The sequence below is a fragment of the Protopterus annectens genome, chromosome 1.part1 (assembly GCF_019279795.1).
Source record: "Protopterus annectens isolate FY-2018-M chromosome 1.part1, PAN1.0, whole genome shotgun sequence".
NCBI lineage: Eukaryota > Metazoa > Chordata > Ceratodontiformes > Protopteridae > Protopterus > Protopterus annectens.
The window spans coordinates 1885772620-1885791899 of record NC_056726.1 but is presented as its reverse complement, the minus strand read 5'-3'; the positions used below and the strand labels follow the sequence as shown (position 1 = coordinate 1885791899).

The following is a 19280-nucleotide window of genomic DNA, read 5'->3' as shown; positions in this document are numbered from 1 at the left end:
ACAACTACCCCACAGCAACCAGGCATAGATACTCTAGCCACTGGGCCTACATTGTTACTTCCTTTTCTCAGTAACTCCTAGTCCTTTTCTTTTTTACAGTCATCTAGCTGTCGTGAAGCTTGTACTATAAAGTGGTGATCTATCTGTTCAATACAAATGCTTAATCCTGCACATTCTATATATAGTATGTCATTAAGTATGTATTTTTTGACATTAAAATAATTGAAATACATACATATTTAATGTAAATACTGTGTCATTAAGTATGTATTTCAATCATTTTTATATTCTATTCCATTCATTTTGTTATTTGTTAAAATATTTTAACACTATTCATTGTATACTTTTGTAATAGCATTGTAATAGCAATGGAGCTTTTCTCCCCAGGCCTCCACTGAAAATGGGTACAGTTTGTTCCAGCTGGACATTCCCGGTAAACAGATGTCAATATATAAATAAATAACATATGCCTGTATATGACAGTGTGCCAGTGACTGTGTGTTTATGTATGCCTCATGGAATCCTGCCAAAAGATCATGGCAGAACTCATTGTATATGGCACATACCTGAGTTTCTTACTGTCTGTTTTTTCCTCTTTTTCCAGCATTGTGCAGGCTGCAGTTTAAATAAGTTGGGAACTGTGGTGGCACACCCCCAGTAGCAGTCAAGGCAGACGTTTTTACCTTCTATAGGAAACAAAGGTTGAAATCTCATTGTTTTGATGTTTTCCTTCCACAATGAGTTGAGACTCTTATCAATTGATAAGAATCTATGTTGCTTGTGTGTGTGTGTGTGTGTGTGTGTGTGTGTGTATGTGTGTATGTGTGTGTATGTCCATATCTGTCTGCATGTTTGTGTGGGAGGGAATAGATGGTATAGGAGAATACAAGTGGCGCCTCCAAATGCAGACAATTGTGTGCAGTTCACTAGCTGGTCCTGATTTACCCCAACATCTAAGGAGTGCTATTCACCTTTATGAATTTTGCTACTGCTGTGCTAGAAGATGGCACATATAGTGAGCAGCCATTCTGTGGAATGCACACTATGTCTGCAAATACCCAACTGCCAGGTTTCTCCCTTTGTAGTGCATGGATAAGTACTCTGTAATAAAAGAATACATGATTGCCTGGGCAAGGGAATCCAGATTTGTTGGCTATTCTAGCAATCACTGATGCAATTCATTGTGCCTTCCTACATATACATGTAATTAATTGATTCATTTCAATATCAGTCTGCAGTTTCTTAGAAGATACTTATTCTTAAGTAAAACTTTTTTTATTATTTCACATAAAATAATATCTCCATCAAATAGCAAACTCTAGATGCTAACCAATCAGTATTTTGGAAGTCATCTTGGATCTCATTTGTGAAAGTAAACTGAGACAGCAAGGAAGTGTTGCCAATTCCAAGGCAAAGTAAAATGCAAAATAAGAGTGCTTGTCATTGTGCACGTAGCAAATTTTGACATATTGTCCTATACATTGTCAACAGATTATTGCAATGTTTCTGTGTGAACTGTGATGTACTGTTTAGGGCCTGGCAGAGTAGTTAATCCCACACATAGGCTGAAATATTAAAAACTGGATTAAAACAGTCACCTAGGGGCAATGTACCTAAACTCAGGTTCAGCACATAATCTGTGTGACATACACATAAAATAAAAACTTAAAAGCACTGAAGTGCATCTCCCTTTACTTTATCTACAGCAGTCCCAGGAATGCATATGTACGTTTTATTTTATCACAGAAAGCACTAATCATTGTCAGTGCCTTTGATGCCAGAAAGAACAGAAGAATGTGGGTTCTGTCCCCATATTGGTGCATGAATTAATTTACCAGTACTGACACTGCAGTGAAGGTTATTGTGGGTATTGTAGCCTTTGTTCAGATGCAGCATTAAACTGAGGGTCTGTCTATCCCCGATTGGTAGTAACATAGATAGATGTTAAAGATTCCATGACATATAATGGAAAGTAGATCAGGGTAGTTTCTGTGGTATACTGGTCAAATTACCCCTGTCTATATAAATAGCACCTCAGCTTCTCCCCTAAAACAGGCCACCTGGTCAACAAAAATAACTAAATTAATTAATACTTAGTAATTTGAGTCTTAATTACCAATTAATCTCATTATACTAAGTCGTTCATGTTTGGATCTACCAGTTTGCTTATGTGGGGTGAACAGAATCAAAAAGAGAGGAGAGGGGAGGAGGGAGAAAGTTAAGAAAGGGTATCAGAACAGACGCACCAAAATGGATTATGTAAAAAGATAAGAAGATACTATTCTTCTATGATTCCGATTTAAGGACATGTCCAGCGTTAAGAACGATGTAGTTAAGGTGGACAATGCATTATGTAGGAAAAATCAAAATAACCACCTGATCAACTCCCTTCAGTCTTTAAACACATCTACTTAAGCAAGATTCCAGTAGTTCTTACTCTGTTGAGTTCTACCTCAGAATCAACCATGGAAGAGGTTGGTGCCTGGTTCCTGTAATAGCTATTGGTAGGTTACAGGACATTCACATTTTCCATATTTAGATGGCTGCTTTATTTTGCAGATTCTTTCACAAGCTGCCATCAGTCTCTGGCTTGGGTAAAAGAAAAACCAAAACATTTTCTAAATCTGAAATTATAGGTGAACAAAGAGAAATCCATCTCACAGGATAGTATTTTTAAGATGCCCCCTTGACACATAACGTCATGATGATGTTGCACTCTCAAGAAAATTTTGAGTATTACATAAAACAATTTCTGATATTTTCCAACCAGATTCTGTTGTCTAACGGGGAATATCTCCAGAGTCTAGGCTTCATGGTTTCTACAGTTCATGATTCCTTTGGCCAGACTTCACACCAGGAACATTTAGTGGTTCATCAAATTAGTTTGGACCCATTGACAGCACCCCTATCTTTTCAAACCTCAGTGCTGGGGCTTGTTTAAAGGGAGTTACTCTGAGTGAATCCGTTGTCCCTTAACCAGTGTCTCCATCCTCCACTCATACTATAACCAAAGATGCCTCAGACTTTGCTTAGAGAGCTGTGTCCAACGGGCTAAAAGTTCAGAATTTATGGAACAAACAGGACAAATTCAACCATATAAATGTCAAAAAATGATAGATCTAGCAAATGCTCTGAAGTCTCTGAACCATCTTCAGATTCTAAACCCTTTACAAATAATCAAAGACAGCACCACAGTGATGTGCTACATAAACAGAGAGGGATTCGAATCCTACTACCTTTGCAGACAAGTGTTAGTAGCCTGGGAACTAACAACTCAATACAGTCTGACCCTCAAGGCTGCTTACATTCCAGAGTACAGTGTTGTAGCAGATAAACTGTACAAGGCCAGGTCACACCTACAATGAATGGAAGTTGTACCCAGGGTCTTCTAGGAATTGATCAGTTGTGTGAACCGCCTTGAGTACATCTGTTTACCTCCATTCAGAACAGATAGCTAAAGAAATTCTGCATCAGGACTCCTTACACAGAGGCCTGCAAGACAGATGCCTTTTCATTCCCTGTATACCTTTCCACCTTTTCCTATGATAACCAGTGTTTTAAAGATTCACAATGACTTTCCAAAAATTATACTGGTAACTCCATTTTGGCCCAGGCAGCAGTGGTTCTTTCTTTTCAAATTGGCCAAGGGCAATTACCACTAACTTCCTCTCAGAATGGACCTGACTCACACAGGACAGGAGTTTCCTGATACATCCCAACCTTCAATTTCTTCAACTCACTGCCTGGATGATAGAATTTGAATACCTTTTAGGCACCTGTTTTCTGATGACCAGTAGCAGATATTAAAGGAGGCTAAGAAACCTGCTACTAGAAAAATCATATTTTGTTAAGTGAAGAATATTTTCCAGTTGGTGCCAAAGGAAGAACTAGGATCCTTTTAGGTCGAGATACCTGTGCTACTACAGTATTTGTGAGAGTTGTCATTTGATCTTTTTACTCTACTATAGAGATTCAGCTCTCAGTTATCTCTGCTTGTCTGCCCTGCCTCTCATCTCTCAGTTATCTCTGCTTGTCTGCCCTGCCTCAAGTCAAACATGTTTTGAAAGGGGTTTTACATATCCGGTCACCTAGAAGACAGAGGTAGTTCCTTCTTGGGATCTTAATTTTGTGCTGGGGAATCTTAATCTTTTTCTTTTGAACCTTCTCTTGAGGGTGATAAGTAAGTTCTTATTTTGGAAAACAGTGTTACTCATTGCTTTGACTTCTGCAAAAAGGGGATTACAGAGCGTTACAGACTCTTATTGTGATTCAACCCTATTTCATCTTTCACAAAGATAGGGTAACATTGAGAGCAAATCCTTCTTTTATGGCTGAAGTGGTTTCAGAGATTACCATGCACCAGGCTATTCATCTCCCTGTTTTCTCTCTTGAATTAATAAATAGGGGAGAAATAATTGTACATACACTGGACGTCCACAGGCAACTGAAATACTACATTGACAGGATAAAAACTTTCAGGAATTCTAATCAACTGTTTATTTCCTATGAGCTGAAGAAAAAGGGCCAATCGGTTTCAAAACAGTTTCTAAATTGCTGTCTGCTGCTATTGCTTTTTGTTACTATCATCGTAACAAGACAATGTTCTCCGTGTTTCATTGTTGCAGTCACCGCATTTGGGTTATCTGCTTGCAGTAGCTCTCAGTCGGCCTGATTATCAAAGTCTTGGGTCCTGCCTCAGTTGCTGTGACGTCAGGTAGTCGGGGGTATAAAGCATACAGCCGACGCCATTACAGTAGTAGTTTGCAAGTGCCGGTCAGCCGACTCCTGAAATTTTCGTTTTCGAGTTTCAGAAACAAAGTCTTCAACTAAAGCCAAGTACCTTGTTGGGGAAACTTTTTCTTGCTCTAAACCGATGTCAGTAAAAGTCAATAATTGTATTTCTTGTGGAAAGGAAATACCTCATAAAGATTTTCATTCGTACTGTATTCCTTGCCTAGGCCCTGACCACGATGTACCTCGCTGTCGGTTTTGTGCCTTATTTAAGCAACAAACTATTCGTCGCCGGTATATTTATGCTTCTAAATATTTTGGTACTCTGTTCAGTTAGCCAGAAAAGCCATCCGACTACCGACATTCTGAAAAAACGCAAAAATAAAGACAGAGACGGGCCGCCTAGGTCCAAAGCTGCCGATGACGCTTCTCCAAAGCCAGTTGCCAGTTCACCAGTACTCAGTGAGGCGCTTTTGCAGCCCCTGATACCCACTACTTCAGATTCGTAAGCCTCTACTGAGACCCATTCGGAATCCGGTATTCCGCGAGATGCTTCAACTGTGGAACCTGCGGATGTCTCCACCTTGGAAGGGTCCGGAGCCGCTGTGCAGGCACCAGCTTCTGAGGGGGTGTATACAGGCCTACTGACTTGCATATTAAACCGACGCCATCTTCTTCTTTAAGGCCTAAAACTCAAACCATGCCTAGAAAACCGAAGCCCAGACTGTGTGGTCAGGCCTGTATGCCTAAAAAACAAATGATAAGAATGGCTGAAGACCTTAGTACTTTAATCAGGGGAAGCCAACCTTCCCCCTCTAAGAGACCTAGGACTGAATTTGCTTATGATACTTCAGATCAGGATTCTGAAATTTCTGGTTCCTCTGATGACCAGGATTTACCCTTAACTGCCTATGAGGATTCTGATGCAGAGAACTATTTCCTCTGCTCCCCCCCCCCCCCCCCAGAGGATTTCTCTTTTGGTGAAACCTTGCATACCCTTAGGGAGCATTTTCATTGGGAAAGCCAGTACTCTTTTTCTAAAAAGAGGCTTAAGGATTTCTTACTCCTGCCCCAGCACAGACCTTTAGCTATCCCTCCTGTACTAGACATTGTTGATGATGCCTTTTCGGAATCTAGCTTGGCCCCTGACTCTTTACCTCCTGCTCCCAGAAAGTCTGATAGATATTGCAGGGTTCCTGACTCTCACAAGTTCCTTTTTAAAAATCCTACTGCGGATCCTGAGACCATTTCACAGGGACCCAAAAATCCTACCCCCTCTGATAGAGACTCCATCCCTACCCAGAAAACCACACTGAAAAACTTCTCTAAAGCAAATTTCAAACTCCTCAAAACCGAGGTGGAATCCTTCAAAGCCCCCCCCCGGGCCTGTGGAAAATATGGCCCAGACTGCAGAATCCTTTATAAACGCATTCTATGAACACCTTCAGGAATGCATGGATCTTGAAATCCCAAATAAAACCAAGACCCAATCCTCCAAAGGCAGACGTCCTGTCTGGTGGACCCCAGCCATAAACAAACTATACAATAGAAGGAGGAAGCGAGTACATGATAGAGCAAAATCCCAAAAAGGGAAGGCATCTCTGATCAGTATTAGCAAAAAACTACGGGCACTCATAAAATTAAGGCCAGCTTCGAGAGAAAAATTGCACAGGACACTAAGGATAATCACAAGGTTAGTTATGTTAGGAACCTGGGTGGGAATTCCCAGATATGCTCAGAATTAGTCCAAAATGACAAAAAATACACCGAACCACATACATTGCCAACATCCTAGCTGACAGGTTCAGCGCAAACTTCTCCCCCCCTCCCCCCCAAAAGCCCAAATATCTATCCCAGCAGAGTGCTGCCCCCCTGACATCTCAGATGCTCAGGTAAGAGCCGCCCTCTCCAAAGCAAAAAACACAGCATCATTGGGACCAGACGGTGTCCCGGGCTGCATCCTACATGAACTCCAAGAAGTGCTAAACCCAAACAAAAAACTACTGTTCAGTCTCAGCCTTACTAAAGGATATGTACCCAAAGAGTGGCGTACAGCAACAGTGTTCCCTCTCCACAAAGGTGGTGCCTCAACGGATCCTGGAAACTATCGCCCCGTAAGCCTGACTAGCTTGGTCTGCAAAGCTATGGAAAGGATCATCATGGACCTCATAAATAAGGATATTGGGGACCTACAGACACTGGATCCTACCCAGTTCGGCTTTGTTAAGGGCAGATCCTGCCTCTTAAACCTGGTCTATTTCTTTGAAACAGTCACCAAGGCCATTGACGAGGGGAAGGTGGTCCACACAGCCTACCTGGACCTTGCAAAAGCCTTCGATACAATACCCCACTCGGGCATTATAGATAAGCTCACCAGCTTAAATATAAACCCCTATGTCACTAGATGGGTTGCAAACTGGCTCAAGGACAGAACCCACATGGTTAGAATTGCTGGAGCCATGTCAGACTCCAAACCAGTTACAAGTGGCGTCCCACAAGGCTCAGTCCTGGGACCTCTCTTGTTCGGTATATATTTCTCTGAGGTACAAGCCAACACGGAAGGACTGTGGCTGACCAAGTTCACAGATGACTGCAACCTGGGCGCCATAATAGACTCTCCAGTCGACACAAGCATTCTCCAAAAGGGCCTCATAGAAACAGACAACTGGTGCCAGAGCCATGGCCTCAAGCTAAACGCCAAAACGTGTATAGTCATTCCCTTTGGCAAAAACAAAGTGCCCACAAATTACCACATAGGTGGTAATCCATTAAGTACAGAAGAAGTAATTAGGGACCTGGGGACCCAAGTTGATAGCACTCTCTCATTTGACAACCACGTGGCCAAAGTGGTTAGAAGAACATTTTATATAGCCCACCTAATCATGAAGGGATTCACATCTAGATCAGGGGAAGTCATCGTGCCTCTTTACTCATCCCTCATCAGGCCCATAATTGAGTACAATGCCCCTTTTGGGATGTACCTTACCAGACACCTGCAGCAACTGGAAAAGACCCCAAAAGTACCTCACCAAGAGGATCAAAGGGTTCAAACAGATGCCATATGCTGCCCGGTTAAAGAAACTCCAGCTCTACTCAGTGGCATACCGCCTGCTCAGATTCGAGCTGTGCCTGACGTATAAAGCCATGTCCAACCCGGAATTAATGGACATGCTGCACCTCAGAAAATCCAAATCCCATCGAGCTATGCGCTCAAGAGACTTGAACCTCAGCACTGAAATAAATAGGACATGCTGGGGGGACAGATTCATAACCCAGAGGCTCCCTTCACTCTGGAATAAAATCCCAGTCCAGGTTAGGCAGAGTCCCTCATTGACTCTCTTCAAGAGGAATCTTGATGAGTGGATGGGAGATCGTAGGTTTACCCCGGGTATCACTTCTGTGTCACTGTTAGACAGAGGCACAGTATACTAACCTCGAAAAAGGGCATAGCAAAATTAATTTAAAATGGGTGGTGAAAGCTAAACACACTCTGGCTAGGCTTATAAATGCCCTAGGGCAGATAGCCTAGTATGAACCTATGAACCTATTCACAAAGTGCCTAGCTCCAGTTGTTGCATTTTGCAGGCAAAGAAATATTCAAATATACCCATACCTGGACGATTGTCTAATTCAGGCAGAAAGCCAGGACATACTTTTGAATCATCTGGCATTTGTACAAAAGGTGCTAACTTGTCTGGGGTACACCATAAACGAAAATAAATCACATCTGGTATCCTGTCAACAAATTATATTCCTGGGAGCAAGCTTGAACACAACTTCCCAGTTGGCTTTCCTCACGCCAGAGAAACAAACTCATTTCACAAGCTACTTCAAACTAATGGCCACAAAAACTCTGCTATCTGCAAGGCAAATACTACAAGCCTTGGGGTTCATGGCCTCCTGCACTCTACTAATGCCATATGCATGACTGCATATGAGGAAACTACAGTGGTATCTAAAAAGCCTATGGTGTCAACATTCTCAGGATCTAGAAGCAATGATTCCTATCATACCTTGCCTACGGTTAGAATTCCTTTGGTGGGCAGAGGCCTGCCACCAAAACAAGAGACTACCATTCACTCTACCTCCTGCCGCCCAGACTCTAACAACAGACGCATCAGACTATGCATGGGTGCTCACCTGGCAGGGAAGTATATTCAGGGAAAATGGAACCCAAGTCAAATGCACCTGCATATCAATCAAAAAGAAATGTTAGCTGTACAGAATGCTCTGACAGCCTTCAAGGACCACATTCTTCCAGGACAATTAATGGTAAAGACGGACAACACCACTGTTATGTGGTACATAAATAAGCAGGGGGGTACCCATTCTTACCCCCTCTGCAGATTAACCACGGCTCTGTGGAGCACAGCCTTGAGCTACCAAGTGCATCTTCAGGCTCAATTCCTGCCAGGAAAACTAAATACACTGGCAGACGAACTAAGCAGTAATCTCATGGAACCACACAAGTGGAAACTGGAACCAAAGACTTTCAACTTGTTGATAAACAAATGGGGGAGCCCAGATATAGACCTGTTTGCCTCCCCCAGAACTACCAATTGGGCAAATTCTGCACGAGGACTCCCCACAAACAAGCTTGGAAAGTGGATGCTCTGTCCTTCACCTGGAAAAATCTATCAGTTTATGCCTTTCTGCCTCTGCCTCTCCTCTCTAAAGTACTACTAAAGATCAAACAGGACAAACCAAGGATGATACTGATTGCACCAGACTGGCCACGCCAACACTGGTACCTCCTGTTGCGCAATGTCACTGCTGGCTCCATGGCACCTGCCTCAGACTCCTACCCTGCTGTCATAGCAGGAGAGCCAGATTTTGCACCCTCAACATCAAATCCAGAACCTGGCAGCCTGGTTAATTACCTAATCTGTCCGTTACCATCCCTCAGTAAACAAGTGTTGGATGTCATTTTGGAGGCAAGGAGGCCTAGTACTAGAAAATCTTGTGCTGAAAAATGGAAGAGATTCTGTGCCTGGAACCAAACTCAAGGGATGGCCACAGCAGCGCCCAATTTACTTCAGATTCTTCAATACTTAACTGAGATGCTTCACAAGGGCCTTTCCTTTTCCTCCATCAAAATTCATGCCTCAGCCATTTCAGCTCATTACAACACAGAACCACCCCTCTTCTCTCACCCGCTGCTCAAGCAGTTCCTCAGAGGGGCAAAAAACTTAAGATTACCCAGGAGAGCCCCAATTCCAGCCTGGGACCTTAACTTTGTATTGGAAAAACTCACTCTTCCGCCTTTTGAGCCAGCTGCAAGTGCAGAGTTAAAATTCCTTTCTTGGAAAACAGCTTTCCTTTTAGCAGACACTTCAGCAAGAAGGGTATCTGAATTACAGGCCCTTATGGCAGTGGATCCTTTCATCATCTTTCATGCAGACAGGGTGTCCCTCAGGACCAATCCCTCCTTCATGCCCAAGGTGGTATCCAGTGTGGCTCTTAATCAGTCAATTCATTTGCCAACCTTTTTTTCTAATCCACAGAACAAAGGGGAACGGATACTGCACTCCTTAGATGTGCACAGACAACTTAGATTTTACTTGGACAGGACTAATCCTCAAAGGAAATCTGAACAACTGCTGGTGGCATTTGCTGCAGGGGCAGAGGGGAAGGCTATTTCAAAGCAAACCATTTCTAAATGGATAGGCCATTGCATTAATTTCTGCTAAAAACACCATAGAAAACCTATCCCACAGGGGATTATGCCCCATTCAACCAGGGCTGCATCTACCTCTACAGCCTTTCTCAGAGGTGTCCATACCAGGGACATCCTAGAAGCTGCTACCTGGAGTTCTGTACATATTTTCACCAAGCATTACCATTTGCCAATTTTCTCTAAATCCAGAGCTGGCTTTGCCACTGCAGTCTTGCAGGGCCTTATAGCTGGTCCTAATGCTATCTAAATTCCTCCTCCCATCCTTAGCTTTGGGAATCTACCCAAATGTGATGACTGCAACAGTGAAACATGAAGAACATAGTGCAATTGTGTACACTTACCATAAATGTAGATGTTCTAGTGTATTCAGTGTTGCAGTCCTGGTTACCCTCCCTCCAGCCCCCTGACTTATTTTGGCTATACCTCTATTCTCTTTTACTATGCTTAAAAGCTTTTTGGTGTATTTGCTTTTTTGTTGGAGGTATAACCTTGTGTATATATGTGTGTATATATATATATATATATATATATATATATATATATATATATATAATTGCTTCCCATTGGGGGGCACCTGACATCTAGGGCAAGAAAAACTGATGTAATGGCGTCTGCTACATGTTTTATACCCCTGACTACCTGATGTCACGGAAGATACGACAGCAACAGATGCAGAACCCAAGACTTTGATAATCAGGCCGACTGAGGGCTACTGCAAGCAGATAACCCAAATGTGATGACTGCAACAGTGAATACACTCGAACATCTACATTTATGGTTAAGTGTACACAACTGTACTTTTCCTAGCAAGGCCAAGGCTCACTCAACCAGGGTTTGACTATTTTAGTGGCTTTTTGGAAAAACTGAACTTTAGACAAATACTAGAGGTAGCAACTTGGTCATCTGTGCTCACTTTTACCAAGCAGAACAAATTAGATTACCTCTGTAGGTCCAGAGTAGGCTTTGCTAGGAGTATTCAGTACGGGCTCCTGGACTCTGATCCTTTTTCCCGGTTCCACTTTATAATCTCGAAATACTGAAATCTCGAATTTCAGTATCCTGAGACCATAAAGTCAAACGCTCCAAATCATGAAACCCCAAAACTGAGAAACACAAAATCATGAACTTATACACACCATACACTACACAATACATACATCATCCAACCCACACTACAACAAACCAACAAACAAAACACACACAAACACAAACCTACACTACTACACGCACCCCTATTTATATATACTAACTCCAAGACTGCACCAAACAGAAAGAGACAGCAAACTCACCACTACATACTCTACAGTACCCTCGCACACAAACATCACAAATATATGAACACCACCACTTTCAACACTTAAACATTCATACTTTTACCTGCCTACCGTAACCCACACATAAAACTTCCAAACACACTCACATACACTCAAACACATACCTAAAACTCAGCAAAATACCCACTTACCTTGCATACCAGCTAAATCCACACACTACACGATACATCCTGCATACACTACATTCAGCGTCAAATACCAGAACACCATAACCGCGAATTCGAAATTTCCGGATTCGCGCTTATGAAGTTTCGGGATTTTAAAAATTCCACTTTATGGTCTCGAGATACTGAAATTCGAGATTTCAGTTTTTCGAGAATATAAAGTGGAACCCTTTTCCCACACTACTTCTTAAGCTCTGGTATTTGACCCATGTAGTCTAGGCAACTGCAATACTAATCTAATGATGAACCTGGTACAGTGTGTAAATAAACTTGCCAAGCCAGTAGATGTTTTGATTATGTTGCTGTAGGAACACCCCTTTCTTTTTTATGTTTTATGCCAGGATGCAGATATTTTTCTCCTAGCACATACTTCTCTAACAGGGCTCTAGCTTCCCTTACTCTGAGTCAAGAAAGCTCTGAAGTTTTGGTGCCCTAACCACTGATTTTATTCTGTTTACCACAAGATGTTCATTGGTTAGGGCATGTGAGAGGTGCCCTAAAGCTTCAGAAACTGGTCAGTTGTCCATTCTCTGACAAGGATATGATTCATATAGCTTAGGCTACGACAACACACTTCAATTTAAAAATCTGCTGCTGTGGTAGATACTTTTCTCAGCTTATCAGACACTTCTTACAGGAAAAAAAGAGACCAGCAATTTTGTGACAAATAACTCCTTTTCATATGATTACAGATTTCAGCAGTGCAGATCCTCAGCAATGTGTCATATTTCTCAAAAATGTTCAGTCATGTGTGTGTGGGGGTGCTTTTCAGGTCAGAGGAAATGTTTAAACATTTGACAATGTCCCCTATCTTCACTTACAGAGTGCATTGATTTTTAATGACATCAAGCTGCGGGGATTCTGGATGACTCAGTGGAAGAAAGACCAACCACATGGTGAGCTGTCATTTAGTTTTTTGCCTTGTAGCTCTAATAGCCAGCTAATGTAAAGTTAGCAAATTAGCAATATAAATCATTACTATGTGATTTTTAAATGGTAACATCAAGAAAATTGTGTACTGTGATGATTAGACTGTCAGCAAGGGTATCATAAAATATACAAAAATAGAAAACTACCATCTTTCTAACTGCTGCACTTACTGCTTATGATGATTATTTTACTCAAGACATGTTAGCTCAGTTATACAATAAAGGCTCATTACTACTTCAAAATGTACACACTGATTGAACAAACCAATCAGCATGCCCATTGTAAATTGACTATATACCAATAAAAAGAAGACCAGACACCGAAGTATTATTTAGTAGCCAAACTTCCCATTAACATATGCTCCATAATGCCATGTTTAAATGTATTTATGATGGACAGGGTAACATTTAAGAAAAATCAGGCAATTTCTGAAAAAACTCTGGGCAGTTTAGACATGTGGTTACTGGCATAACTCCCCTCAACTGGAAGAGAGATGGGTGACCGTATGCGGTTTGTTTATAAAACTGTTTACCAAGAGGGGACCTAATATTGATCCATGTGGGACACCAACAGTGATTGTTAGGAAGAGAGCTTTTGTTTCCATTTGACTACTTGCTACCTATCAGTCAGATAGCTGTGGAAACATGAGATAGAGGGCTGAATGAGGCTGAGGGAAAAAGTTCAGTAAGAAGATGATGATGGGATATGGTATCAAATACTTCTGATAGATCTAAGAATAGTGAAGATTCCAGGTTGCCATCATTCCTATGTTGGTGTATGATAATGGTGAAGTTGAAGGGGACAAGTGGAAGTACTATGGTGAGATGTAAAACCATGCTGGGTTTTGGAGACAAGGTTGTTAGCGTTAATGTACTACATAGGTTGTGAGTGGGTACATTTTTCTATTATTTTAGACAGAGAGGATAGGAAGGCAGTAAATCTATAACTGGCATTGTCCGTTGATGTACTATCTTTGTGAATTGGTATTATATAGGATTTTTCCAGATGGATGGGACATGTCTCTCAGATATGATGACTTTATCAGTATGGATGTAGGGAAAGCCATAGCCTCACCTGTTGTTTTTAGGCATTATTTTGAAAAATGGCCAGCAGTTAAAGAGTTTGCTATTTGTTTCAGTAGAAATTTTCTTGTAGCAGAGGTAGAGACCAGGAGAATGAATGTGAATGATTAGGAGATGATGGGAGAGAGGTAAATTGTTTTTTTCTTTTTTAAACAAGAAACATCTTTATTGAGTTATCACTTAAGACATAGGCAGTCATACATTTATATAAATGAAAACAAACCATATTGACATATTTTTGGTTGCAAATATTATACATTGCATATAATCATCTATACAGTCATTGTCAAACATTAAATAACTCATTCAATTCCTGCCTTCCCTTAAACCTCATTCATCTTCCAAAACATTATCCTGCATCTATTATTCCTACACTTCCCAGTTTTATATGTAATTTGCTTCTACCCATTTTTAAAGATACTGCTTCCAGTTATTTTATATCTCTGTTACCATGTCCACTACTTCTAGTACAGTTTGTTTAAACATTGATTTCCTTTTTCTAGTAATAGTTTTTTTGGCAGCCACCAAAATTAAACTCAACAAGGCCAGGCAATTCCTATTCTGTATCATAGCTCAGAAAAATAATTTCTTTAGTTACACCAATTAAAAACCCAATATTTCTGTAAGAGCAGTTTGCAGGGAATTTGTGAAGTCTGCCAACTCATTACACTCTCAAAAAATGTTCCCAATTACCTCTTTCTTCCCCATCACACCTCCGTCATTTGCAGTTTACCTTAGGAAAAATTCTTTTGAGTCTTCTTGGGGTATAAAAATGCCTATGTAAACACTTCCAGACTTTGTTGCATATTTGGGAGACATACATATATACTCCCATTGTTTATTTATGAATTCCTTATCCAGTCTCTTCGCAATCCTTTCTAGCCTCCTCTTATTGATTCATATAATCATGCAATATTTTATATGACCTACTAATTATCCCTTTTTTAACAGCAGCTTCTGTTCTGGATTCTGCTAAAAATTGTATCCATGCTGGCTTTCACTTAGGATCCCCCTAGTCCTTTCTCTTGCTTATATTCTGATATCAATCCTTGATAGGGAAGGCAATCTCTAGACTGCAGTCCAAATGAATTCTTGGCCTCTTCCCATTCTATTACCTTTCCTTCTCTAATTATTTGCTCCCAATACATTGGTAAATTGTTGTTATTGTTACCGTATTTCTTCGTAAATAAGACCTAACTAGAGAATAAGGCCTAGCATGGTTTTCCAGGATGGTCATGATATAAGCTCTACCCCAAAAATAAGCCCCAGTTAAGATCGTCAACAACACACGACAGACATGTTGAATTATTAAATAATATTATTGACACCCATTCGTACTCTGCTCGCCATTTTCGGACCATTCAGACACCCAACTTCTTTTCTTTGCACAAAGTCTTAAGATTCTTCCCCTGGGAGTCCTCCATGATTCTTACTGTAACCCTAATCACTCACACTTGACAATTGAGATCCTTGGCCCATAAACACTGGCAGGTGTACTTTGGTCAAAGTACAGACAACACGCGTAAAGCTTGCTCACTTGATAATGAACGGCTGTAGTTGTGTCTTCTTAACTGTTGCCATTTTGTGTTGTCACTCCAGTCTTGTAAGTCTTCAATTAACACCCCCCCCCCCCAGAGTAGATGAGTGCAAAAAGAAAGAGCTATTCCGTTGAGTACAAGAAAAGAATCTGATGGCTTTCTGCAAAGAGAAGATCTTAGATCTTCGAATGGTCCGAAAATGGCGTGCAGCATACGATAACCTCGGTCAACAGGCCGACGAGGGAAATGCTAAGAAATGCAAGTGTGGATCAGGTCGGCAACCATTATTTCCTGAGCTGGAAGACATCTGTGAATGGATCACTAACAGGAGAGCAAAGGCTTTGGTTGTGGGCAGGACTGATATTCAAGCATTTGCCCTTGCAATGGCACCACAGTTAGAAATATTCCCAGAAGAATTCAAAGCATCACAACATTGTCTAGACTGCTTCCTTCAGCGATATGAACTGTCTCTAAGAAGATCAACAACACTGTTCAAGCTGAAAGATACTGAAGTTATTAAACGTGCACTTGCGTTCAAGTACTTTGTTGATGGCATCGACTTTTCTAAATACCAACTCTCCAACATGATTGCTATGGATAAAACTGCAGTGTTTATGGGCCAAGGATCTCAAACAACAATTGATCAGAGGGGTGCCTCATCAATCTACATTCCCTCCACTGGTTACGAGAGTGCACGTGTTACCTGTATTTTGGCAATTCATCTAGATAGAAAGAAAACTCCACCTCTAATCATTAGTAAGGGCAAGAAAGATAAGATTGAACGTGTTTCAGGCATTTACATTCTTGAAACCGAAAAAGCCTGAAGCCTGGTGCACACAAACAGTTATAAAGAAGTGGGTAGTTGTAATGCTGCCACTTGTTTTGCGAGGTGGCGAAAGAGGTCTGCTAGACTGGGATTCAGCCAGCACTCACTGCGCTAAAGACCTGAAGAAATTCCTTGCACAGAGAAAAATTGATCAAATAATTCCTGCAGGAATGACTGCCTATCTCCAGACTCTTGATATTGCAATAAATAAGCCATTCAAGGACCATTTGCACATGGAACTCCATGACTACATTGAAAATAATATGGAGAGAAATCAGCATGGAAACCTTGTGAAGCGTAGACTGCAAGAGGCCGTGACTTGGGTGAAAAATTCATGGGATAAAATCACTGACTGCTGTGTTGCCAATGCACTATGAGCAGGCTACTTGGACAAGCGGTGCTCATTTAAGGAGAGCCCTATTGCTAGGCATGACAGATTGGGGCCAATGGTTCTACAGAAAATGGAGTCACAAGAAATTCAGGCAGGAATTTGGGGGTTGGAGACTTATGACAATGTTCCAGAAGAAGATGACATGACTGTATTTGAATAACTTTTCCATTATCGGGGCGACAGAATGGATTACTTCTGCTTTCAGTTTTATTCCCCTCCTCCAATACACACGTATTGAGATTTTTCTGCACTTTCTGTTAAGCATGAAATATTGCACTGTGAAAGCCCAAGGTGTAGATATTCTGAAGTTGAAATGTTTGTTGCGCTGTTTATGTAGAATTCTCACACAGCTGTTAACGCATGACTTAGAACTGTTGCCCAATAATAGAAAAGTACCAAATAAATGTTGATTTTTGTACATGAATAAATGTCGATTTTTGTACATGAATAAATGTCGATTTTTGTACATGAATAAATGTAGATTGTTGTATGGGAGGGGGGTAAATAAGGAATCCCCTGATAATAAGCCTTAATGCGTATTTCAGCAGGGGAAATAGTCTTATTTTCGGGAAAATATGGTGTTGTTGTTGTTATTATTTTTATTATTATTATTAATAAGAGATAGTACTGTCTGTATAAAGTAGGAGCTGAATTAAGATGATATTGAGTCAGTTGTTAGAGGGTGTGGTAGCTTGGCCAAGATGCATTAGTTTATTTAGCAATGACAAATACATTCAGTTTTTTTTGGTGTCCCCATTGCAGTTTACTATAATAGGTTTATTTATCCATTTGAGTAAAGTCCTTAGTACGATTTCTGAAATGCCTACATTAATTTTTCGTTCTGCTTTTATGTCAGTTTTTCCGAGTTTTGTCTCTTTGAAACATGACATTTTTAGTTTCTTTAGTTTCCCATGGTGCAGGGTTTGATTTGACTCTTAAACTACCCTCCCCTCCAATACACCTAACCTTTCCTTTACCCCTAATGATACACAACATTACTTCCAGATTCTACCTCCAAGCACATCCTCTGTTACCTCCCTCTATATAAATTCTACTCTAACTCCTAACAATAGGCTGTATTACAAACATTTTCCCTTGTATAAATGTTAAAATTTACCCTGAGCATATTTCTTGTTAAATTCTTATATGTAATTTGTATGTAATTACTTTTATTGTGTTTATTATGTCATGGTATTTCAGGTATTTCATGTTTGTATCTTTTTTGCTTTTACAACTGGAACTTTTCTTCTCAGACCTCCGCTGACAAAGGGCTGTCACCCAGTTGGACTAACCCGTCAACAAATTTCAAAATAAATAATAAATAAATAAAATTTATTTGTACAGGGGCTGGGTTGTTAAGAATATTTATAAAAGTTTCATTAAAGTGTGAGACAGTGGCATCAAATGGCAGATATTTTAAAATATTCCAGTTATATTGGATGAGAGTATTGATAACAGTGTCTTTGTTAAATGTTGTTGTATTATGTATTTAGTTATAAGTTATGTTTTGGATTGGGTATTGTAGTTTCTATCTGCATATGTGGGAAGGTGGTCACTATTGTGTCTGGCAGATGTCCAAGTTTGTTTATTTTATTTAATATTTGTTAACCGGGAAGGTCTGAGTTGGAATGAAGACAATTTTCAGAGGAGGCCCGGGGAGAAATGCTCCAGACGCATGTCTTTGTAACGTGGGAGGAAACCGGATCACCCGGAGAAAATGCACAAGAATGCAGGGAGGACATGCAGACTCCACACAGAAGGCACTCCATCCAAGAATCAAACCGGAGAACCTCTTGCTGTGAGGCGACAAACACTACCGCTGCACCACTGCGCCATCCAAATGTTTGTATTGTGTATGGTTTGTTAGTAAGAATCTAATCTAAAATTGTGCCCGTCAGGCTTGGTATTTATTCAAGTGGTGGGGGGTGATTAGCTGTGTAAAACCATTAAGTTAATTGATTCTGAGGGAGTGTCATTGTTGATCAGCTGCCAGTACATGTTGACGTCACCTAGAATAATTCTGGTTGAATATAGTGAGATATCCAATCGAACCGTCTTCTGCTGTTGAAATGTTATTACCAAGTAGAATATAAATAGCTGAAATACACAAGAGGCTTTATGTTGATATTAAAAATGATATGAGTAATTCTGCATTGCTAAATTTTGTGATCTGTACCGGAAATGGGATTATTTCTAACAATGTTTTGCAGATAATGGCAACAGCACCAGCATACCTTCTTTTCCTGTCAAGTCTAAGTATATTTAATCCTGGGTAGGGGCTGACTTCATTATGTGGTACACCTTTCTTTAACAGGTAGCTGGATATGCATGAGTGTCTTAGATTAAGTTACATATACTACTTCCATTCATGTTTATAAGCAGGAGTTTGGATCCAGAAGTAGATGGGGAAGTAGATTTAGACACATTTTGTAGTTGTGCCAGTTGGGTTGCTGGATTGCTGTTTACTGGGGCCAGGGTTGCAGTAAATGTCACCACTGATTTTCTTGGTGGGATTATTGTGTTTGAAAGTGTAGAACCATTTATATTTTACCTTAGGTTTTACTGCAGTTTTTGTTGGCAATGTTGGCAATGACCTTAACTGGATAT

At 40.6% G+C, this 19280-nt stretch overlaps 1 protein-coding gene across 3 annotated transcripts in view; it reads left to right on the top strand.

Annotated features, from left to right (window-relative positions):
• The window catches only part of MECR (mitochondrial trans-2-enoyl-CoA reductase), a 638102-nt gene that overhangs the window by 454437 nt on the left and 164385 nt on the right, over positions 1-19280 (top strand). For all 3 annotated transcript variants that reach the window (XM_044085055.1, XM_044085046.1, XM_044085063.1), the window contains one exon: positions 12730-12802. In XM_044085055.1, coding sequence (XP_043940990.1) covers positions 12730-12802 — 73 coding nt within the window. The remainder of the gene's footprint in view (positions 1-12729; positions 12803-19280) is intronic.